Consider the following 24,874-nt stretch of genomic DNA (forward strand, 5'->3'; position numbering starts at 1 on the left):
ATGCACATGTGTGCATGCACACCTCTGCCATATGACAGGCAGACCTGCCCTTAGGGCATGTATGCCTGCCACACGGCTCACAAACCAGTTTTGGGGGTGCTGGAGGGTGTCAAAGTGACACCCCCTGCACCCTTGTGAAATTCGGTATTTACCGATTCGGTAAATACCGAATCGGTAATGCCCATTCATTCCTATGGGCTTCAAAGCCCATAGGAATGAATGGGCATTACCGGTCGGTATTTACCGAATCGGTAAATACCGAATATTACCGATTCGGTAAATGCACATCTGTATTTACCTACATATCAGTACTTCTATTTTACCGATTCATAAATACCGAATCGGTAAAATTCTGTATTTATGAGTCGGTAAAATAGATTTACCTACATCTGGCCCCATATCCCTTAGCAAACCCCTGGGCTGTGGGGTGTCGCAGGGCTCATCTTTGAGCCCTACGTTATTTAATGTGTATATGAGCCCACTAGCTGAGATTGTCCATCCGTTCGGTATAAAGATCATCACATATGCCGACGACACTCAGCTAGTGGTATCCCTCAATCAGCTAGACAGCCAACTAGCACAGGTCAACCTGAGGGACTGCCTAGAAGAAGTTAACAACTGGATGACCTCTTCATGTCTCAAACTTAATGGAGACAAAACGGAGCTGATGCTCCTCGGTAGCTCAGTTCCCCCACGATCAATTCAATCTGGCCCGCCTGCCTTGGTCTTTCCCCCACACCCAAAGACACTATAAAAAGCCTCGGCGTCTGGCTGGACAAATGTCTCAGCTTCAACAGTCAGGCAGCCAAATTATCAGCCACCTGCTTTGGCCTTCCCAGACTTCTTAGAAAGATTCTTCCCCTCCTGCCCTTTGAGGCTAGGCAGATTGTGGTCCAAGGCCTAATCCAGTCCCGCCTTGATTTTGGCAATGCCCTCTACCTAGGAGCCCCTGAATATACCCTACGAAAGCTCCAGATAATACAAAACTGTGCTGCCCGAACTCTGCTTCAGCTCCCCCACCGTCTCTCAGCAAAACCCAGCCTAAGAAGTCTTCATTGGCTCCCTGTCAGGGAAAGAATCAATTTTAAAACTCTCTGCATCTCCCATCAAGCATTTTGGAAAACAGGTGCAGTCATTAACCATTCCTTAATCACCCCCTACCACCCTACCAAACGGCTTCGCTCTGCGCATGCCTTCCTTGCCACAGTCCCCACGATTAAGAAATCAAGATGTGGGGCCGGTCGTTTTCTTACAACGCGGCTAAACTGTGGAACTCTCTCCCCCTTTACCTGAAATCCGAGCCCAACCTGCTTTCATTTCGCAAACATTTAAAAACCTTTCTTTTTAAGAAATCTGACTAACTCCTGATGTTAGCAGTCTCACCAGAAAGCACCTTCTTTTTTCAAGCGCTAGGACGCCTCAGGGCAGCTACCGCGCTCTATAAATTTTCTTTTCATTTCATTTCATTTAATTTCATATACCTATCAGCAGATGCAAGAGAATACTGACAAATCAAACGAGCACAACTTAGCCTCAACATCCACCGGGGAAAAACTGAGATTCTGAATGCTAGCACGCAAAGCACAACTGCAGTCACTGGAAGAGGTTGTGGCCTTCACCTGGGCAGTGTCATGCAAGTAGAGTGGCACAGATGCTGACATCAAGTGAAAGTTTTCATCCTTGATAAATCTTGTTTTTTACTCAAGAACCAGATAAAATAGAGTTTTGTCATATTGTATTGACATGTAGGGGACCTGAAAGTCTCCAGAAGCTTCCCATTGGTAGGCAGGTTCTGGTAGTAACCCAGGGTAAGGAAGTGCCCTTTTTGTATGTTTATGGTTTCTTCAGGAAGGCCTGAAAAGACATTTAAGAGATAGAAAGACAATAATACAGCCTAAATACGTAGGCTACACTGGCCACATCTTTATCTAGCATTCCTTGCTTTACGATCCAGTCCAGGTTTCCCAGCGCATCGGAGCAGCAGTGGCGGCGGCAGGATGCGAGTAGCAGCAGCAGCAGTAGGTGCGGGTACCAAATTGCACTGTACCACCCATACCACTCCGTCTGAGCTGCGAGAAGGAGTCAGAACCAGAGAGGCGGAACCAAGGATGGCGGAGAGGCGGATGGTAGCTGAAGAGCAGAGGAGTTAACAAGGGGGTCTGTCCGGGCCTCGTCACAGTCCCACAGCTCCCACGGTCCCAGTGGTTCTTTTAAGGGCCCCTCCAGTGGTCAGCAGATGATTAATGGCCACGACCGAGGCAGCAACAAGGCTCAAGCACTCCCCCTGGTCCTCCCACTCTCCTCTCCCCCCATCATGCCCAGACTGCCATAAACTGTTGCTCTTCCTGCAATCTCTATAAACAGTGGCCGGAATCAATTCCTGGTCTCGTTGCAGCCGCTGCTGCAGTACAAGCCAGGTCCACTTAGACCCTAGTGAGGCCAGGTGTGGCCCGCGGCCACCCGCCATTGGACTTTTGCTGGCCATCTCGGTTAGAGCCGCCCAGTGGGGGGAGCTTCAGTGGCACCCGTGACCGGCAGAGAGGTACGCTCAAGGTAAATGAGCGCTGCATGTCGTGGGAAGCAGGGCTGACTCTCTCCGTATCGTCGCGCCCTCCCGGGGCTTTCCAGAGTCCCCGTTGAGGTAAATTCTGTCTCGGCTCACCCCCGGAGGGCTAATATTTTGGGTGTGCTGCAGGGGGCCAGAGGTTGCAGGAAATCGAGGGACAAGGATTGGATCCCGGTGTGGGAAGCCAAGTGAACAGTTGACATCCAAGTCCTTGAGCGGTGGTGTGGCTAGCGGTGGTGTGGCTCACAATGGTAGTTTCCAGGCGAAGACAGTGGCACAAAGATCATTCAGCCACAACGCTAGGACCCCGGGTACAGACACCTGCCTTACTCAAAGAGTAAGTTTAATTGTACTGTGGCACTATATAGCCACTGACAACAGGGCACCCCTATTGAAGGATGAAAAATAAATAAAAAGCCTCTCAGCGACAAGAAAACGCCCCAATAAATGCATTCCCCCGACTAAAGTATCACCCAGAATTCTAAGGAGTGCACAGAACGTAGTCCCTGACAAAAAGTCCTTTTTAAAGTCCCGAGCAGCAGGTCTCATAACTAAATTTTTATATAAACGTCCTCCTAATGATGAGTGCTCCCTCGCCCGACAAACGAATCAGGAAGGGCCAAGGCCAGTAATGGAATGAACCACCTGCCAAGGAGTCCTTCCAACAAAAAGTTCCCTGCAATGCAAGTACAAAGTACAAACATCGGAAGCATAAACATTGAAAGATGCCGGTCTCAATCTTGCTCTGGGCCGTGTAGCCCCCCAGGGGTTAAACATAGACACGCAAGTGACCCACCTGTTGACACCATCAGCTTCAAAAGATCCACGACCCACCACCACCCGCAACAGGTACCTCACAGGAATTGGAGCAAGATCACCGCAGACCAGCTCACCACCTCCCTCAGCCAGAGCCCACCCGCCAACACAACGGACCCCAACGAAGCAGCCCGCAACTTCACACAGTGGCTGACCGCCTGCGCCGACGACCTCGCGCCACTAAAGAACCCTCCCAGCAGACCCAGAAGCAAGAAGGCATCCTGGTTCACCGACGACCTCAAGGACTCCAAGAAGACCTGCCGCACCCTCGAGAAAGCCTGGCTCCTCGACCGGACCACCGACAACATGACCGCCCTCAAACACGCTACCCGCAAGCACCACCAGCTCATCCGCACCACCAAGAAGAAATCCCTGAAGGAACGACTGGACAACAACGCCCACGACAGCAAAGAGCTCTTCACTATCGTCAAGGAGTTCTCCAACCCCAGCACCGGCACCAACGACATCACTCCGTCACAAGACCTCTGCGACTCCCTCGCCTCATTCTTCCACCGCAAGATCGCCGACATCCACAACTGCTTCGGCGCCCCACCCACGCACCCAACCATCAAACCAATGCCCCCCACCGCCACCCTTCGCACCTGGACCACGGTGACCACCGAAGACACAGCCCGCACGATGAACACCATCCACTCCGGATCACCGACCGACCCCTGCCCACACCACGTCTTCAACAAGGCCGACTCCACCATCGCACCCCAACTCCGGAACATCATCAACGCCTCCTTCAACACCGCCACCTTCCCGGAGAGCTGGAAGCACGCCGAGATCAGCGCCCTCCTGAAGAAACCTACAGCGGACCCCACCGATCTCAAAAACTTCCGCCCCATCTCGCTCCTCCCTTTTCCTGCTAAAGTCATCGAGAAGATCGTCAACAGACAGCTGACCGCCCTCCTCGAGACGAACGGATCCCTCGACCCCTCGCAGTCCGGATTCAGAGCCAACCACAGCACCGAGACCGCCCTCATCGCAGCCACCGACGACATCCGGACCCTGCTTGACAAGGGGGAAACAGTGGCCCTCATCCTCCTGGACCTGTCTGCTGCGTACGACACGGTCTGCCACCGCACCCTAGTCCAGCGCCTCAGCAACATCGGTATCCAAGAGAAGGCACTGGAGTGGATCATCTCGTTCCTCGCCGGAAGAACACAAAGAGTCCGCCTCCCCCCGTTTCGCTCCGAGGCCACCGAAGTCATCTGCTGCGTCCCGCAAGGATCTTCACTCAGCCCCACCCTCTTCAACATCTACATGAAACCTCTCGCAGCCATCGCACGCCAGCACAACCTCAACATCATCTCTTACGCCGACGACACCCAGCTGATCCTCTCCCTCACCAGAGACCCCGACACCGCCAGAACCTGCCTACATGAAGGGATGAAAGACGTCGCCGAGTGGATGAAGGACAGCCGCCTGAAACTGAACTCGGACAAGACGGAAGTCCTCATCCTGGGATCTTCGCCCTCCGCCTGGGACGACTCCTGGTGGCCCCCAGCCTTGGGCACCGCACCCAAGCCAACCGACCACGCACGCAACCTGGGCTTCATCCTGGACCCCTCCCTCTCGATGACCAGACAAGTCAATGCCGTCTCCTCATCGTGCTTCAACACCCTGCGTATGCTTCGCAAGATCTTCCGCTGGATCCCGACCGAGACCAGGAAGACTGTCACCAAGGCACTCGTCACCAGCCGACTGGACTACGGAAACGCCCTCTACGCCGGAACCACAGCCAAGCTACAGAAAAGACTCCAGCGCATCCAGAACGCCTCCGCCCGACTCATCCTGGATGTCCCCCGACGCAGCCACATCTCCAGCCACCTGAGGAACCTGCACTGGCTCCCCATAGACAAGAGGATCACGTTCCGGCTCCTCACCCACGCACACAAGTCTCTCCACAACCTGGGCCCCAAGTACCTCAACGACCGCCTGACCATCTACACGCCCACCCGCCAGCTACGGTCCACCAGCCTCGCCCTCGCAGCCATACCACGCATCCGAAAAGCCACCGCCGGAGGAAGATCCTTCTCTTACCTGGCTGCCAAGACTTGGAACTCCTTCCCCATCCACCTTCGGCTGACCCAGGACCATCTCGCCTTCAGGAAACAACTCAAGACCTGGCTGTTCGAGCAGTAGCATACCGCTCCCCCCAAGCGCCTTGAGACCCTCCCGGGTGAGTAGTGCGCTATACAAATGGCATGATTGATTGATTGATTGATTGATTGCTCTAACTCAAGGAAACCATGAGCAGGTTGTGACAGCCCAAATACACCACCAGAAATAACTCACCATGCAGTCTCCTGTTCAGCCACTTCTTCTAGTATGCACAGGTCCTGGACCAACTAAGACAGAAGAGTCTGAGCATCTAAAAAAACCTTGGGTAGCTATCACAGATATTTCTTCAAAACCTGGAATCAAAGATACAAAGTACACTGGAGCTCACCCCAAAGCTCTTCAGAACAGTCAATGGAACCCGGTTTCCCCCTCCCCAACACAAATCTCTCAAAGCTATAGTACCTACGGTAGCAGTCTCATTAACGACCCAGAAGCAACCTCACCTGGTGAAACAGTCCACACTATGGCCAGGGCATTACTCTGGCAATCGAACATAATGGAGTTGCAAATCGACCTCCTAACCACTATTGCACAACGCCTAGTGGAACTGACCAAAAAGGTTGACTTCATAGAGAACAAGCTTAGTGTCAATCAGAATAACCAGCGTTACACCTGTTCATGTGTAGATCTCATAGATAAATGGGCAACACTTCCAAAAATCCTAACAGACCTTGTAGTCTCATTAAAAACTCAAACAAGAGGCGCCATCGGCCCGACAAACAATAGTAGCACTGCAGCAAATCTCAAACCTCGCTGACCCTCACGGCAACTTAGCCACGAACAATTTGGGCAACCCCTTAACAAAGCCCGACGCACAAGGACTTCTCGTATTAACTAAACTCCCCATCATTCCACCCAGTCTCAATCCTAGCTCACAAATCTCAAATCCAGGGAAGTACCTCGAGGGCAATGCCTCCATTCAGTTAAGGAAAGAAGAACCTCTTTCAAGGAGGGCCAAGAAAAAATTAAACAAACAAGAGAAAAAGGCCAAGGCATCAAAAAAAGTTGCTCTCCTATTACCAACCCTAACTCAAAATTCACAAATTGACAAAGACAAAACATAGTTCTATCCAATTTTCAATAAAAACCACGTCCCAAGCAACTCAACATCCACAGCACCAAACCCTTTGGATGCCAAACAAGAGACTGACAGGCCTTTACAGCCAATTCTCTGAACGGGGGACTTTCACAGCCCATCAGGCCCGGCAACAGTAACTCAACTACCTCATTCATCGAACATCATGAACTTAGAGCAGAGCAGTCTATTGTGCTCAACCAAGGAACAAGAACTTTTACCCTCAGTCTCCCAGATGCCCCGCGATCAATCAGCACACCCATTCCAAAGCCCGATATACAGTCCAGAACCACACCAACGGGAACCTTCCCCAAGCCTTAATTTAAATATTGTTCAGACGGGTCTAAGCATCCAGCCCAAAGCAAACCAGGTCAGTAAAACTACTTACGAGGTAATCCTTACCCCTAGATACTTCATTAAAGGCCAACATGACATCCTAAACAGGGGCAACGTACTTCGACTAGTTAAGCAGATCCAGACCCTTACAGAAACACACTCAGACGACCTAGCCTGGGTTAAGTTCCTGAGTCTCTCCAGGGAATCAACATCAATGGGGTTGAGTCGCCACTCCCAGGTGGGGCTAACACCAGAAGAAATAGCTCAAATGGCTGATAGGGGTATTGACATCGCTTTTCCCATACACGAGAAATACCCACATGTACTAGCAGTAAGGGGGACAGCGAGCAATCAACCAGGGAATAGCTAAGCCGCAGAGCCAAGACTTTACAACGCCTACAGGATAACAAGTACGCTTGACCACAGGACAGTCCACATCAGTGGGCCAAAGAATATCTTCATGCATGGCACTTGTACTGGTCCAGAAGGCCAGCCACCACAACTGCACTTCTAACACAATAAATGCTGCTCATCAACAGATCATGAACAGAACACCGGGAAACAACATACAGCTGTCCATCACATCCTGGAGCGTCGCTGGGCTAAAAAGATTGCTTGGGTACAATTCAGTAAGCAATTACCTTTGAGAAAATTACATCCAGTGACTACAAGAGACATGGGCCACCAAAACCCTAATTCTCCCAGTTTTTTACGAATTTCACTCTGCAGCCATAGAACATAACATCTTTGGGAGAGCACCTGGTGGGCTCTCAATCTTTATTAATCAAGCCGCAGAATAGAGGCAACCTTATTAACAACAAACACCGGCAATCTGCAAGCGGTATTGATCTGCGAATTAAAAAGCAACAACATCTCAATTAGTCTTTTGTTAATTAATTGCTATGTCAACCCTGCCTCTCAGCAAAAAAAACCATGTGCTAAAAATATTGACAACAAAAATGGACCACCTCATGAATAAATATGTCTCACACTTTTCAATTATTGTCGGGGACATGAACACCCGGGAGCTGGGGCACTCTAAAACAGACTTTAAGAACCAGACTGAACCAGCCCCCGTTCAGCAAATATGATTTCTGCCCACACAATCAAAAAAGCTGCGGATCCTTTCTGGCTTCCTCTCTCCACCTTCAGGGATAAGTCCACAATTGATTACATCTTTATATCGGATAACCTGATAACATACTTTAATACCTTTGAAGTGGGAAATAGGGACGAGAGCGATCACAGACCAATGAGGGTATCTCTTCAGCTAAATGGGAAACCTGCAAAAAACTGGCACCACGCAGTTTTGAGCAGAATAAAATGGTTCACAATTCCAGGTCCAAAACTCCTTGAGTGGATACATAAAGAGTCGAGCCCCACATACTTAAGTACTGTATACCCCTTATAGCTCTGGAAAGTACTCCTTGTTCAATTAAAAAACGTTCTTGGGGGACGAACAAGGGTGCGTTCATGCCCCTTTACTTTTTAATCTCTATACAGCCGACCTGGGAAAAGCCCTGGAGTGGGCAAATCTACTAACACCAAGGCTGGGGAATGTGCGGCTCCAAATTCTCCAATACGCCGATGACATAGTTATAATGGATCACATTGAAACAGGCCTACAGAAAGACTTAGAAGCTCTGCACAGGTTTAGCCAAAAGAACAATCTCTTGGTGAACCAGGAGAAGACCAGGATAATTATCTTTGGGAAGTATCACCGAAAGAAGACAGCACAATGGCACCTAGGTGACCTTCAAATTAGAACATGCACAAGTTATAACTATTTGGGTCTCAGGCTATTGGAAGGGGCCGAACCCATAGCCCATCTGAAACATCTAAGAAGCAAGGGGGCCGGCATCATCTACAGTTTGAGAGATCTCAATCAAAGACTACACAGTCCGACTGCAGACCCCATCCTGAAAGTCTTAAAAGCAAAACTAGTTCCCACTCTTAACTACGGCCACCTAGTCGTCATTGGAGCCTTCACCAAGTTCCTTACGAGCCACCACATTTCTCCATACAAAAAGGTTATAGGCATCCCACAACAGGCCAGGAAAGCAAGAGTAAGGTTGGAGCTAGGACTCACCCTTCCGGACATTACCTGTACAGGGGAGATTATAAAATACTATATTGGCACCCTGCATGCTCCAGCAACCCCTCTTTAAAAATGCAAATTAAAACAATCTTCAAAGAAGGTGGGGCTCCATGGCAGATTCAGTTGACAGCAGCCATAACATTCTTAGAAATAGACGTTCAAAACTTGCACAACTTAAACATTCCTGTAGCTGCATGGAAAAGATCAGTGAATACGCAGGTCAAGAAAATATCCAATGAAAGAGACCTGGAAAGTTTACACCATCAACCCAATCTCTCATCACTGGACACCTCCTTCATAGTGGGAAAACCGCAGCCTTATTAACAGCCCTCAGCAAGTACTGACAGTCAACTTTGTAGTTACCACCGTGAATCCTGACTCCATCTGCTGTGCTGTTGCCCAAAGGTATCTAGCGAGCGGCACCGACTTGTACTTCCCATCTGTAGGTCGCACGGTCTTGTAAGATGCAAAGAAGCATCAGACTTGTCTTTCGCTGCTAAAACAGCTCAAACAGTTGTGTGGCTAGGGAAATTTACAGAATCAATCTGGGCCGCACTGACAAAGAAAATTGATTTACACAAAGAAACTACCCGGCTTGCAAGCAAGAGAAACTTGGACAATCTCCCCTCTAAGTTTTATGCACCTGCACTTTACTGCCAGTTTGGATATCAGTTTTTAATGTTTTACTCCCTTCTAGTTTGTAGCAATTTGTGTGAGATTTTAACTCTTTTTCCTTTTTATAATGATAGTATATAATAACAATTTTAAGTAATTAAACAATAAAGTTTAATACCACTACCATTAGAATTGAAAAAAGGAAGCCAGTATACTACATTTTGTATAGTTTTTTGTAGTATTAAACACACAGAATAATCTCCTTCACAAAACCTATTTTTTCATGATAGAGCTGAAAGGAAAGAACAGAGAAGCCACATAGTCTGCCATTATGTGTCTTTGAAAATAGAAGCTGTGTTTTTAAGAATCCCGTGACCACCAGTATCCCATCATGCCCAGCCAGTGGCTGTTACTTCAGTTCAATTTTCCGGCTCCTGCTTTAAGGACCCTGGAGCTTTGAGCTCTACCAATTTGATGGTTTTCTTCAGAAAATCATTTCTGAATTTAGCTAATAACTACTTCACTTAACGTCTTTGGTCTTCCTCTTTGTTTTTCTGACAGAAAGTTTGCAGTTTATCGCTCCAAAATGCCATCTCTTTTTGATAAGTGTCCTGCCTGTGGTAGGATTAAGGCCAAGACCGATCCTTACAGAGTGTACTTAATTTATCTTCCCGATTCTCATATTCCTGATTCCTGTTCCATCTGTAAAACCTTCTGTAAGCGTACTCTGTATGACAGAGAGATGATCAGGTTTCAGGGAGCAGAAGAGCAAAAAAAACAGCAGGCTAAGTCTTCAGGTGGGAGTTCAGGGTGAGGAGAGGGTCAATCCTCTTACCCTGCTCGCAGGCAGGTCGCTCCCCACACTGCTGCATGGCTCTGCCTGCATTGTTTTTGCCTAAACTTGTTTTTCCCCTGTGCCTAACTTGCTTTCTTGCCCAGACTTGTTTTTTTCCCCTGTGCCTAACTTGCCTTCTTGCCCAGACTTGGTTTTATTCCCCTGTGCCTGTACTTGCTTTCTTGCCCAGACTTATTGTTTAGCCTGTGCCTAACTTGCTTTCTTGCCCAGACTTGTTTTTATTCCTCTGTGCCTGTACTTGCTTTATTGCCCAGACTTGTTTTTATTCCCCTGTGCCTGTACTTGCTTTCCTGCCTAAACTTGTTTTCCCTTCCTGTACCCAGTTCTCCCGCGGCCCCACCTGTTTTTCCCGCTGCTGCGTCCCTGCCTATTTACTGTCCCGCTCCCGCCTCACAGCTGCTCCTACCTCCCACATCCCCTCATATGGAGTCCGCGCAGCGGGTGTGCCGCTGGCACACCAAAGGTGTGCCTAAGTCAAGCACGTCTTCGCCTGGACCGCGCCCAGCGCAAGGACCCCTGGACCCAGCGAACGCCACGACTCAGACACCGCTACGGTGCCAGAACCCTCCACGCACTCAACACTGGACAATCACACACCTGCTTCATGGCCGCCCCGAAGCGCACCCATGGAGCTTTCACCTGCCGGAACTGCAGCTTCACAAGCATCCGCCCCACCATGCTGCCGACCAGGAAAGAACCCAACCACCTCAGGTGCATCCTTCTCAACACCTGCTCCGCCCGCAAACACTCCGTTGAACTCTGGGACCTACTCGACTCAACCACCCCAGACGTCGCCTTCCTGATGGAGACCTGGCGGAACCCAGCCTTGGCACCCGACATAGCCATAGCCGTCCTGGAAGGCTACAAGATCACCCGCAGGGACCGCACCAATGGAGCAGGAGGAGGAATCGCCATCGTCCACAGGAACACTCTGAGTCTCGACCAACACCGACGACACCCTCAGAACCGCCGAACACTTGCACTTTCAGATCCACACTGACCCCAACACCACCCTCAGAGGTACCCTCATCTACAGACCCCCCGGGACCCTGACCACAGTTCAGTGACTCCATCGTCGACTTCGTCAGCACACACGCCCACACCTCCCCAGACTACACCCTCCTTGAGGACCTGCACTTCCACCTCGAGAACAACAACAACACCAACACCACCACCCTGATCGACAACCTAGCCAACCTCGTACTCAGACAACTCGTCACAACACCCACCCAATCCGCCGGTCACACGCTTGACCCCATCTTCTCCGCAAGCCCCCATGTCTCCTTCAACCACACCACCGAACTCCACTGGACTGACCATCGCTGCATCCTCTTCACCTTCAAGAAACCCACCACACACCACCGCCCCAACGAATGCCTCGCTGCTGCTGGAGCAAAGTCACTGAAGAAAAGCTAACCACCACCCTCGCCCAGAGCCCACCTGCTGACCCCACTGACCCCAAGACCGCCGCCCGCAACCTCAGACAGTGTATCAACGACTGCGCCAACACCCTCACCCCAAGTAAGAAACCCTTCAGCAGTCACACCAACAAGAAAGCCAGCTGGTTCAATGAAGACCTCCGGGCCTCCAAGCAAGCCTGCTGAAAGCTGGAGAAGATCTGGCTCCATGAACAAACACCAGACAGCCACGCAGCCCACAGGAACGCCACCCGCAGACACCATCACCTCATCAGATCTGCCAAAAGGGGCCCTTTCAAAAACCGCCTAGACAACAACGCGCACAACAACAAAGAGCTCTTTAACATCGTGAAGGACCTCTCCAACCCCAGCTCCAACACCAACGACGTCTCACCCTCGCAAGACCTGTGCGACTCGCTGGCCACTGTCTTCCTGCAAGATCACAGACATCCACAACAGCTTCTACGCCATGACTGCCGGCAACCACTGAGACCTCCGCCCCCACGAACACCATGTGCACCAAGCGCCTGCTCTCCTGGACCAACATCCATGACGATGATACCATCAAGATCATGAGCACCATCCACTCCGGATCTCCGTCAGACCCATGCCCACACCTCATCTTCAAAAAAGCCAGCACATCCATCGCACCCCATCTCCGGAAAGTCATCAACACCTCCTTCGAGACAGCAACCTTCCCGGAGAGCTAGAAGCACAAGAGATTAACGCCTTACTCAAGAAACCCAAAGCGGACCCCAAGGACCTCAAGAACTTCCGGCCCATCTCCCTGCTCCCATTCCCGTCAAAGGTCATCAAAAAGACCGTCAATGAACAACTCACCCACTACCTTGAGGAGAACAACATCCTGGACCCTTCCCAGTCCGGGTTCTGCAGCAACCACAGCACCAAGACTGCCCTCATGGACGCCACCGATGACATCAAGTCCCTGCTGGACAACGGAGAAACGGCAGCCCTCATCCTCCTGGACGTGTCATCCGCCTTTGACATGGTCTGCCACCACACACTACGAACACGCCTCCACAGCGCCGGGATCCAAGAGAAGGCCCTGGACTGGACCACCTCCTTACTCTCCGGCAGAACACAGAGCATCTGCCTTTCCCCTCTTCTGCTCCGAAGCCACTGAGATCATCTGCTTCGTACCTCAGGGCTCATCCATCAACCCAACTCTGTTTAACATCTACATGGCACGGCTCGCCCACGTCGCCTGTCGGCACAACCTCAACATCATCTCCTACGCCGATGACACCCAGCTGATCCTCTCCCTTACCAAGGACCCCCACACCGCCAAAACCAACCTTCATGAATGAATGAATGCCATCGCTGAATGGATGAGGAACAGCCGACTGAAGCTGAACTCGGGCAAGACAGAGTTCCTCATCCTCAGATCCTTCCCTTCGGCCTGAGACGACTCCTGGTGGCCGACCGCACTGGGAACTGCTCCAACACCCACCGACCACGCACGCAACCTAGGGGTCATCCTCGACTCCACCCTCTCCATGACTAAACAGGTCAACGCCGTCTCCTCCTCCTGCTTCAACACCTTCTGCATGCTCCGCAAGATCTACAAGTGGATCCCCACTGAAACGAGAAGAACGGTCACCTAGGCCCTCGTCAGCAGCAGGTTGGACTACGGAAACGCCCTCTACGCAGGACCCTCAGCCAAACTCCTGAGACATCTCCAAAGCATCCAGAACGCCTCTGCATGCCTGATCCTCGACATCCCTCGCTGCAGCCACATCACACCCCACCTGAGAGATCTGCACTGGCTCCCGGTCAACAAGAGGATAACCTTCAAGCTCCTCACCCACGCACACAAGGCACTCAACAACACCGGACCAATGTACCTCAGCAGACGACTCAGCTTCTACACCCCCACACGCCAGCTCTGCTCTACTGACCTCGCCCTCGCCACAGTCCCCCGCTTCCGAAGAGCGAACTCCGGCGGCAGATCGTTCTCCCACCTCACCGCCTAAACCTGGAACTCCCTCCCCATCCACCTTTGGCAGACCCAAGACCTGCTGACCTTCAGAAAACTCCTCAAGACCTGGCTTTTCGAGCAGTAGCAGCATTCTCCACCCCAGCGCATTGAGACCCTCATGGGTGAGTAGTGCGCTTTACAAATGATATGATTGATTGAATCCTCTACAGGGCTCCGTCTTCAGCCTCTAAGGGGATCCCCGGCAGAAGAAGGGCTGCAAAACGGTGCCTTATGACTATACATGGAAATCCCCTACGAGAAATACAAAAAATCACAGACCATGGGGCCCTCTGAGGAATTGCCTAAAAGTAGATGGTCCATTGCATTGTGGGAAAGTATTCCTGACCTCGAGCAAGCTTTAGGCAGCTCCCATTTTTCCCCAGACCTCCGGACATTCAAAAGTCATCTTTCTGGACTCACCTTTACAAATAATGGTTGGTGACCATTCGGTTACCACCCCCTTTACTCGAGGCTGCAACAAGAGGGAACCATGCAACACCTTCAGTGAACCATGGCATTAGTTTTCTGCCCTGAACCATCTAAGAGGTAAACCCAGCTCTCACACGGCTCCCGCTTCAGCAGCAAGGAGAGCCAAGACAACTCTGCACCCAGGCCTTTTGCACCAGGTAAAATTGAACTGACTGTTATGGCTTTGTTTTGGAACCCACGTTGCCTTAACCCTCTGTGGGTTCCATATAACTCGACCTACAAGTGACCGATTGTCAACAGTGCTTAGTGTAATAGTGCTTTTTCCCATTGACCGCAATGGTAAAGTCCGGTTGTAGGCATCCAACTGTGTTCATTTTAGTGTCTAAAAATATATTCAAATATGCATCATTTTCATGAATTGGTGTCAGATTGCTTTTGAGACATGTCAATTACTTATAGCCATTATGGTACACCGAAATCCTAACACATGTTCCTCTAGTAAAGTATAGCTGCTGATTTCCACAACACTAGGACATAATACTCCACTTTCCTGCACCTGGGATCAAAATCAGAGTCAGAGTCTCTGTCAAAATCAAGGTAACTTTATTGATGTATAAAATGACATCCCAAGAGCAAGTAGCTCACAGGAGAATTCTAAACTGATAGTTATAGAATGTTTCTGAGCACAACAATGTTCCAAGGCATACAACTTCCCAAACATCTCCAGGTGGGGTGTGCAAATAAACTTGTCTTTACTACTGGGTATGCTGAACACTGCCAGCATTGCAATTTCAGACCCACACATGGTCCGGTCTCTGTCTCTGGGACTAATGTCAAAACTGGTTCCAAATCCAGTCCTTTTCAAGGAGCGTTAATAAACACACGCTCCTGGCCTACACACAAAACCAAAATTGCTTTGATTATTCAAACTCTTAACTTAGACTGCCTCTTTGTGACTGAGATATGGAACTCTGGTCCAGACCTGGCAGATGCTGTCCCACCCGGCTATATCTGTCTCAGATGTGACTGCCTTGACCGTAGAGGTGGCAGACTAGCCTTGGTTGCTTGGAGATCTCATAGATGCACTCTGTGCCTGATGGATGGTTACTCTGGCTTGCCACTGTTCGGGATTAAGCTATCCAATAATTATTACTTCTCAGGACTCCTTGTGTACCGCCCGCCTGGCCCTAGAACCAGGTTTACAGAGTCATGGTGTAAAATGTTGGAACTATTTGTTACCTCCCCTCATCTTACCATACTAGGGGAATTCAATTCCCATCTAGAAAACAAACAAAATAAAGATTCAGCATTCCGCCTTGAGCTCATGACATCTCTGGGATTTGAGAAAATAAATCTCCAACCCACACCGCCGGCCACACACTGGACGGCATTTTTACCAACCACAACAATTTAGGGATGGAGGCTGTTCAGCATCTCAACTGGGTGGATGATTGGTTAATTGAATTTACCGGGAAGGAGAGCTATATTCTGAGGACTTTTCGGTATAGGGGTCTGAACAATCTCACATCTACTAAATGGGAGGCTGCTTTGTGTACAGTCTGGGAGAGGAAGCATACTCTGCTCCCCTCCACGGACGAGGGTTTCCACAACTGGACTAAGAAGGCTTTTGATATTGCTGCCCCTTTTAAAAACTGCATCACTCAAAGCCTCATCAGTCCCATGGTTCTCAGAAGAGCTCAGATCCCTTAGGCAGGAGTGCTGCAGGCAAGAACGTAAATGGCGTAGGGACCCCTGTTCTAGGGAAAAGGCAAAGCAGAAATCCCTGCTACAGAAATACAAATATGCAATTTTTCAAGTCAAATCCTGCTTCCTTACTGAAAAGATTCTATCTAGTATGCTCCTCGGGGTCATCAAGGAGATCTCTGAGCCACCAAAAAATCAGTCGCTAACCCCCTCCCAAGATTCTTGTGATAGTATACCTACCTACTTTCAAGACAAGGTCCTCCTTATCTTCCAGGAGTTTAGTCCTACTAAAACTGAAGACCCTAAGGCCAAAGAGATTTCTCAGGCCCGCGAGAGGCATGTACGTAATTCCTCCCCTGCTTCCACAGCCCAGCATCTGAATGATGCTGAGGATACCACTCAGGACAGTGAGAAGCTTGCCCTTCCTTCCTACCTCAAATTTTTGCTCATCAAACGAAAGATCTTCTAAAGGGGCTTAAATCCAGTGCACCGTCAGACCCCTGTATGCCGTCCTTACTTAAATTTTTTTTCTGACCCTGTAGCCAAATTCCTGTGCCATGTTATCAACAGTCTTCTATCCAGGAACTACCCGGGCACCTGGAACGAGGTTATTGTCTCATCACTCCCCCCCCAAAAAAATCAGACCCCTCAGAGCTGAAAAATTATCGCCCATATTTCCCTTCTCCCCTCCCACGCCAAGATTGCAGAAAAATTCATAAACACTGTTTCCTCCTATCTTAGAATGAGTTTTGCCCCGGTCACAGCACCAAGACCGCCCTTATATCCACTGTCCATATCCGCATCCAGGTGGAACAGGGAGGCTTTGCGGTGCTGATTATGCTCAACCTGCCTGCAGCTTTTCATACAGTCTCCCTGATGCACATGGTCCAGCATCTGCAGGAAGTGGGAGTTGGGAGTTGGGGATAAAGCTCTTCAGCTCCTCCATTCATTCTTGTCGGGAAGAAGGAATATCGTCAGCTGCAGAAGATTTAGAGCCAAGGCTTTCAGCCTTCCATGTGGGGTCCCTCAGCGCTCCTTCCTGAGCACCACCTTATTTTACATTTATGTGACACCCCTGGATGAGCTGGTGAGATCATTTGGGTTTCAGGTGATCTCATACAAAACTCAAATCATTGCTTCCATCTTTAATGATCTGCAATTCAACCAGTGTATGGCATGCATTATCTGCTGGATGAAGGGTAGCTCCCTTAAGATTACTGCTGATGAGACCGAGATACTGGTTTTTGGCTTACAGAACTCTATCTGGTCAAGTGTCCGGTACCCTGCAGATTGTGGTCCCCTTCCTGTCCCAGCAATGACAGTTAAAAATCTAGGAGTAATTTTTGAGGAGTCTGACCTTTGATGCTCAGGTCAAAAGTACGGTCAGCACATGTTTCTACATACCAACGATACTCAGAAAGGTGTTACCCTGTATCCCGCCTGATTTAAATCAGTTGACCATCATCGCACTTACCACCGCCCGTCTTGATTATTGCAATGCTTTATACCTTATCAATGCAACTTCTCTGAACAAAATCCAGGTTGTTCAGAATGCAGCAGCAAGGCTGATCCTGAAAATTCCAAAGCAACTATCTGCCAGGGAGGGGGTTTCACGCCTTGCACTGGCTACCCATTAAGCAGGATATCTCATTCAAGGTTCTGAGCACAGTATACAAAGCCATGCATAGTAAAGCCTTGCTACAGTTGAAACCCATGTTCCAATGGTATACTCCCAGGAGAGGTCAGAGATCCTCCAACCAGAAAAAAATTATCTCTCCAGATACCGCAGGACCAGGTGGGTGTGGAAGCTCCTCCTTGGTAGCGGCAGTTAAACTTTGTAACTCCCTGCCTTCGCCCATTTTCAAAGCGGACTCTCTTTCCGCTTTTACAAAGCTGCTGAAAACATGGCTTTTAGTTGGCTGTCTTACGCTCATCCCTTCACCTCCGCCTGTTTAGTGCCTTGACACCCTTGGGTTTTAGTGTGCTTTATAAACTTTATTCTATCCTATCATATCTTAGTATGCTGGTGGGAATATACTAGCAAGACATACAGGAAATTCACAATATTCTTTGTACATTTTGACCATAACCCAGTGTTGTGCAGTATCTAGTAATAGAACATTTTGAAACTTTGGCTAACTCATTACAGCTTGCCTTGATGTTGTCCTCCTGATGGTCATGCACTTTTCTGTTATCATGAACCCAAGCGGAGTACAGTTTAGTTCCAGGCTCTTTCCTTTCTTGAGATGCAGAAGGGAATACAACAGTTACTGTTTAGGGGTAGTTTGGTATCCCAGGCCATAGTTTAAAAAACTATTGACACAGGCTGTTTGGGGGGTTAACCTTTTCCCATTCTCCTCCTATTTTTCTGTCCCTCTTGTTGTAGACTTTCAACTCCGGGCACTTTACCACTGCTAATTAGTGCCAAAATGCATGTGTTCACTCCTTTAAACATCATATGATTGGTTTACACCTGTATGGCATATTTAATTTACAGGTGAGTCGCTTGTACAGTGGTATCCCCTATACCCATGTCCTATAAATTAAATGGCAGTGGGCATACAGCACTACTTGGTCACCCACAGAAGTAGCTTTTCAAACCTGCCTCAGGCCTGTCACTTCAGAGCCTGGGTGCGCAGTTTACTGCTACTTTGACTTGGTATTTAAAACTACTTGCTAAGACATAAACTCCCCTTGTATTACATATATTACATATGGGTCACCCATAGGTTAAGCCCTAGGTACCCCTATGGACAAGGTGCTGTGTAAGTTAAAGCTAGGACATGTTTCCTTATTGTGTGACATGCCCTAGTAGTGGCAAACTGCCTACTTTGTTTCCTCACTACTGTGAGGCCTACTCCTATCATAGGCAAGCATTGGGAATTTCCTTATACATGCTTATGTGGTAATTCCTCATATGAAAAGAGTGATGTTGTCATGTTTGGTATGTTTAGAATGGTAGTGAGAAATCCTGCTTAATGATGTAGTTAGATTTTACATTACTATTTTGGAAATGCCACTTTTAGAAAGTGGGTGTTTCGTTTGCACGTATGGTTTTGTTTGCAGTTTGAGTGAAATTGCGTGAGGTAGGATTTAGGTGTTTTCTGGTACAAGCGAGGTGCATTATGGGGATTATTGTATTTCGAATGGGTTGTGACTGTATCAGGTGGGTGGACATTGATTGAGGACATGTGGGTGTGAGAATTTGTCTTATACCGGTTTGCGTGTGAGTGTGGCTGGGAGAGCTGTTTGGGAGAGTTGGTGAGGAGGTCACCGGCCGAATCTAGAGTACGGGCATGTGAGCACCTAGCGTGAAGTAAGCATAGATTAGAGTGTTGACTATTTTATTTAGGGTAAAGTGGGCAACAATTTCATGGGTGGGTACGAGTACGCTGGTCATAATAAGGATGAGAATATTATTTTGATAGCACTTTTTTAAGGGGGTGGGAGGCTAGTAAGATTTAATTGATTTTGCTGGTATTATGTTATTGTTTAAAGAGCACTTTTAAATTCTGCGCAATTGGTATAGCTGTTCTTTTCCAGAAACCCCTGACGAAGAGCCTTTGGCTCGAAATGCATTGGGTAATACTAACATGGCCTACGCTGGTGTTTTAGAAAACACGTGTTGCTGTTCAAAAACCTGGATTGGAAAGCAGCAGCATTTGAAAATGTGTAATAAACAGCTTCATGGAATTTCGCTGTCTCCGTGGCATGGATATGGAAAAGATGGAACTAAATATTGAATCAAAGGTCAAGTTTTGAGAAAAAATGGTTGAAAGTGATGGATTGAAAGGGAAAAGGTCCCATTCACTGCAGTGCGCTAGCCTGGTGCGTACGTTACGTGCCTCATTGTTCTCACTTTTAGAAAGTGGGCATTTCTCTGTGCTTATAACTAGTCTTTTTGTAATCTGACTCAAATCCCCGTCTACGGCAGAGTTACAGCTGCACTTTGTGCATACTTTCTGGACAGCCCTCACAGGGGAAGAGTTGGGTGTGACAGGTTTACATCTGCATACTGATAGCCTTCCTGGACTGGGAGAGAGAGGGGCGTTCACACTTTACATTTGTATAGGTTGTGTCCTGCCCTCACACAAAGGGATGATTTACCCTCATGAAGCCCCCATCATGCATATCAGCAATATTATCTCACTCAAAGTTCATGCATTCTACTTCCATTATAAAACAAGACTCATCGTTCTTGGTTAATATTCACATACACGCATTATTTGCACTTGCCTTCATTTTACTGTCATTTTATTTCTCCTTCAATCACTTGTTCATCATTTTTCCTCTTTTATTTAATCCAGAACATTCACTGCTGAAACTCAGGTTATTGCAATCATACTGTAGTGCCCACGTTGCACTGGGCACAGACTGCGAATGTGTTATTGAAGAAGAAGAAGACACGTAGATCAGTATTGAGAAATGGTCACTCACCCGCCTGCAATGAGTTCAACGCTGGGATCAGCCGGGTTGTTGCTAGGGGCAGCTACGCACCTCTCTGCCCTTAATGTAAACTTGTCTCCATCAGAGAATGTAGTTGAAATACCAATGTAAAGCGGAGTGCCCACTGTCAGGGTGTCATCTTCTGTGAGCGGATCAGTAAAGGAATTAGACTTGAAGGCAGCCATGGAGGCAGTAGTTGGTCCAGAGCCATTCACTGATGGTAGAGTAGCTATGCTGGATATAGAAAAAAGAGATTTCAGGATACGTACAAGAGAGTTTATGCGAATTACATGAAGAGATTTATGATTTATTAATTTGAATTATTGATTAACAAACCCAGAGTGTTATTCGCTTTAGTTCTTAAGAACCAGGCTTGAGGACAACTTACGCGACTATAGATGATGCACCTGATTCAGGGGAGTTACAGACCCTGAGTTATTTCAAGGGAGATTTTTGTGCTGATTTTAACAGAAAGACAAGGGAAGTCATACATTTGAGGATTAAAAGCACTGTGCTCTTCTCAATGGAATTTATGAAATATGAGACCAGATCACACAACATTTTTACTGGTGCATTTAGATGTCCTTGCTGTAATGAGATTTCTTGCTTCAGACAACATTTGCCACATTATTATAAAACTAGTTCTTCACCAGGGGATTTCTTCTCATATTCATGAAAGGCAGGATTTTTCAGAGCATGTGCAAGGTCCAGGAATACACAAATATAAAGATAGTTTCTCATATTTTTAACGCAATCAATAAACGAAAACATACTTTAACAGCTACACAGCTACATTTAATATTTTTATTTCAATCCTGTTAGAGAAAATAGTACAATAGCAATGCGATCAGCTGAAAAATACCACTCAAAATATGACAAGTAAGACAAAATAAAAAAACATTATGTGGTGTTGCAATGTAAATAGTACACCTAGCACAAAACACAACTGAACGTTTTAAGAACGCTAGAATCCACTGCTTTCCTATCATGACCGACAGGATGATCATTGTCTATTTCCTATCATGACCTGCAGGGTGATATTCGGCAGTAGCTGGTTTTCAGCACAATTGTTAGACCAATCAGCCTCGGGATGCTCTTCCCCCTAACTTTTTGCCTGCTTGCCTCCAATTTTGATGAATTCTTTTTGTTGGCCCTAGGACTGTGAGTACCTTATTATTGCCAACCAGAGCTAAAGTGCGTGAACTCTCTCCCCTAACCATGGTTTGATTTCCCTATGCACAATTGGCATATATGTATTTATAAGACCCTAGTAGAGTGCACTACATGTGCCAATGGCATATAAAATAAATGCTACTAGTGGGCCTGCTGCACTGATTGTGCCACCCAGACAAGTAACACTTTAAACTGGAACGGCAGTGGAGGTCAGGCTACTGTGAGTCCACCAAGACCATCTATAGAAATGCTCTGAAAGAACTCCAGAATCTGATTAGTGTAGCTAGAAGGGAGTAGCTGGCTGATTGCAGTTACAAGGCTGACAACCCTACTAAAGACGTATTCACATTGATCAACTCCTTCCTCAAATCCAGAGCTGTAGATACCACTGTGCAACCTTTAGTCTCTCTGTGCGTAAGTATCTCCGTCTCCTTTGACCAAAAAAATTCCGGAAGTGTCCAAATCATTCTCAGTTCCGTCGGTGATGGAGAAATGTGACAATAAGGAAGCACAAGTTACTCTCACGGAGTTTACCACTATCTCCCAACAGGATGCCCTAGCAGAAATTTTAGATGTAAGTCGGGGGCACTTGATAGTCCTTGACCCCCGCAAACATTGGAATGGGTTGGGTCACTGCCTGTCACACACACTGACACACATCTGGAACTCTTTCCTGATGTCTGGCACTTTTCTAGATATCTGGAAACACGCTTCTCTCCTCCTGCTGAGGAAAACACCGAATGGGGATCCTGGGGATCTGACCAATTACAGGCCCATCTCTTTGCTGCCAGCACCTGCAAAGATGTTGGAAAAATTGATGCATCGGCAAATATCCAGCTTTATCGAAAGGGAGGGCATCTTACACGATACCCAATCTGGCTTCAGGTTGGAATTATGTACAGAGGCACCCCTCCTGGAGTAAGCTGAGTTATTTAGACATAGTGAAGAGAACAAGGGTACCCCATTAGTAGGACCAGGGGTCATAAGTGTAGTTGAAAGAACAAAGGTCTGGGAGAGGCCACAGAGGTCCTCAGGTAACCTGGGCTACTATTATTTAAAGTGCAGCTTACGTCTAGGTTTTAGTAATGAAGAGGGAGTTCAGGTAGAACTGGAAATACAATGTATGCAGGGACACAAGGTTGTACGAATGACATTGCATTTATTAACATCATAAACGGAGTATCATCCACTATTAGGTAGCTAGTCCTGGTACTCACACATAAACAGTGAAAAGTGTGTGTAGTGATAGGGGTCGGTGACTTAACATTTACATCACATTAACACCATTGTAAAAAACTCCAAAAGAATTATGTTATGTTTGAGGAGTTTTGGTTGTGAGAGTCAACGGCATTTCGATCTCCTTATTAAGAGATCATCATCAGGACAAAAAAACGTGTGAGCCGGTAGGATGTGGAAATGTGCGGTCTACAGTTTCTATGATGCTTAAGGGATGGATATCCAGTATTCAATCAAGAAATCCTTGCATTCAATCACCGGGGGCAACTGTAAGAGAAAACGGGGAGCGGATCAGGGCTGGGATTCCATGGATTTAATCAGGCTATTCCAGACTGCCTGAGTGGGGCGTGTAGTTAGCTGAGATGGATTGGATCCGGGTAGTTGAGATGCGAGCAACAAACAGCTACTGGTGCTCGAGGCAGCTAGCGCGGGTGAATCAGGTGGCAGATTCAGGGGCATCCATAATGTTTGTGCTCCTGGATCTGTCGGCGGCATTTGACACTTTTCACCACACCTTGCTGTCTGAGAGACTGCAGGAAATGGGCATTGGAGGCACAGTTCAGGCCTGGTTGAAATCCTACCTGGTTAATTGCACACAGAAGGTTGCACTCCAACCATTTATGCCTAAGCCAAAACAGCTCTGCTGTGGAGTCCCCCAGGGGTCAGCACTGAGCCCTCTCCTATTTAATATGTACCTGGCTCACACTGATAGCCAACTGGGGGATAAAAGCGATCTCCTATGCGGTGACACTCAGTTGGTCTTCACAATTAAGAACAGACCGAGGTCGCCTTTGAGAGTTTCAAAGGGTGCCTGAAAGACATTGCGTTGTGGATGAACAACAACAAACTCAAGTTCAACACAGGAAAGACAGAGTAGCTGTTCTTTAGGAAAGAGCCACCCCCAGCTCCGGATCTCTGGTGGCCTAAGGAAATGGGTCCCCCTCCCTCCCCGGAAGATCGTATAAAAGCCCTGGGCGTAAAGTAGGAGGCTGACTTCTCATTTTTGGCTCAGATAGGTCAGGTGACAGCTACCTACTTCTGTAAACCGAGACATTTGAAGAAATGTCTGCATCTGCTGCCTGAGGAGTGACGGAAAAGCATAGTACATGCCTTAGTGACATCCTAGATGGACTATGCTAACAGCCTTTACCTGGGTCAGCCTAAGTACCTGATTAAGTGCCAGCAGATGGTGCAAAATGGGACTGCGAGACTGATCAGGTGAGTGTCCATTCGCGAGCATGTGTCTCCACATCTAAAAGCGCTTCATTGGCTCCAAGTGGCCATACAAATTTAATTTAAGGCCTTGACGCTGGCATTCCGAGCCATGCATGGCAAATGTCCCAGCTACCTAAAACACAGACTACGTGGATATAAGCAGTCTAGATCCTTGAGGTCCAATTCGCTAAATTTACTGTGCATTCCCCGTTTCAAGAAGGCTTGAATGGGGCAAATCTTTTACGCGAGGTGCAGCAAATATGTGGAACTCCTTGCTTAGTACCTTCCGCACCATAGAAACAGAGACCCTCTTCATGAAAATGGTTAAAACCTGGCTCTTCCGAGCAGACTAAAGGCCAGATGACTTGACTTTTAGCCGTCCATTGTTACACTACTGTCTGCTTTAGCACTGGGACACCTCTGTTTTGAGGTAGCTGTCGCGCTTTACAAGTGTCTGTATTATTATTACTATTATTATTAACCATGCCTCAGGCCCGACACTACATATGCTGTGTGTGAAGTTTACACTGCTATGTCGACGGGGCATTTAAAACTCCTTGGCAAGCCTTAAACAGACATTTTATTACATATATGTCAACCCTAAGGTAGTCCTAGGTAGCCCGTAGGGCAGAGTGCTGTGTAATCAAAACGTAGGACAAGTATGTTTAAGTTTCTTATGTCCTGGTAGTAAAAAACACCCAAATTAATCTTTTACTACTGTGAAGCCTACCTCGCTCATAATTTAGGATTGGGAATTCCTTA

The 24,874-nt window shown here is 47.9% G+C and overlaps 1 protein-coding gene across 1 annotated transcript in view; it reads right to left on the reverse strand.

The window, feature by feature from the left end:
* Positions 1-24,874, reverse strand: part of LOC144827863 (uromodulin-like) — a 159,236-nt gene that overhangs the window by 47,978 nt on the left and 86,384 nt on the right. The window contains exon 5 of the mRNA XM_078686027.1: positions 20,480-20,722. Within this exon, the coding sequence (XP_078542153.1) occupies positions 20,480-20,722 (243 nt within the window). The remainder of the gene's footprint in view (positions 1-20,479; positions 20,723-24,874) is intronic.

The sequence above is a fragment of the Lissotriton helveticus genome, chromosome 4_1, assembly GCF_964261635.1.
Source record: "Lissotriton helveticus chromosome 4_1, aLisHel1.1, whole genome shotgun sequence".
NCBI classification, from domain to species: domain Eukaryota; kingdom Metazoa; phylum Chordata; class Amphibia; order Caudata; family Salamandridae; genus Lissotriton; species Lissotriton helveticus.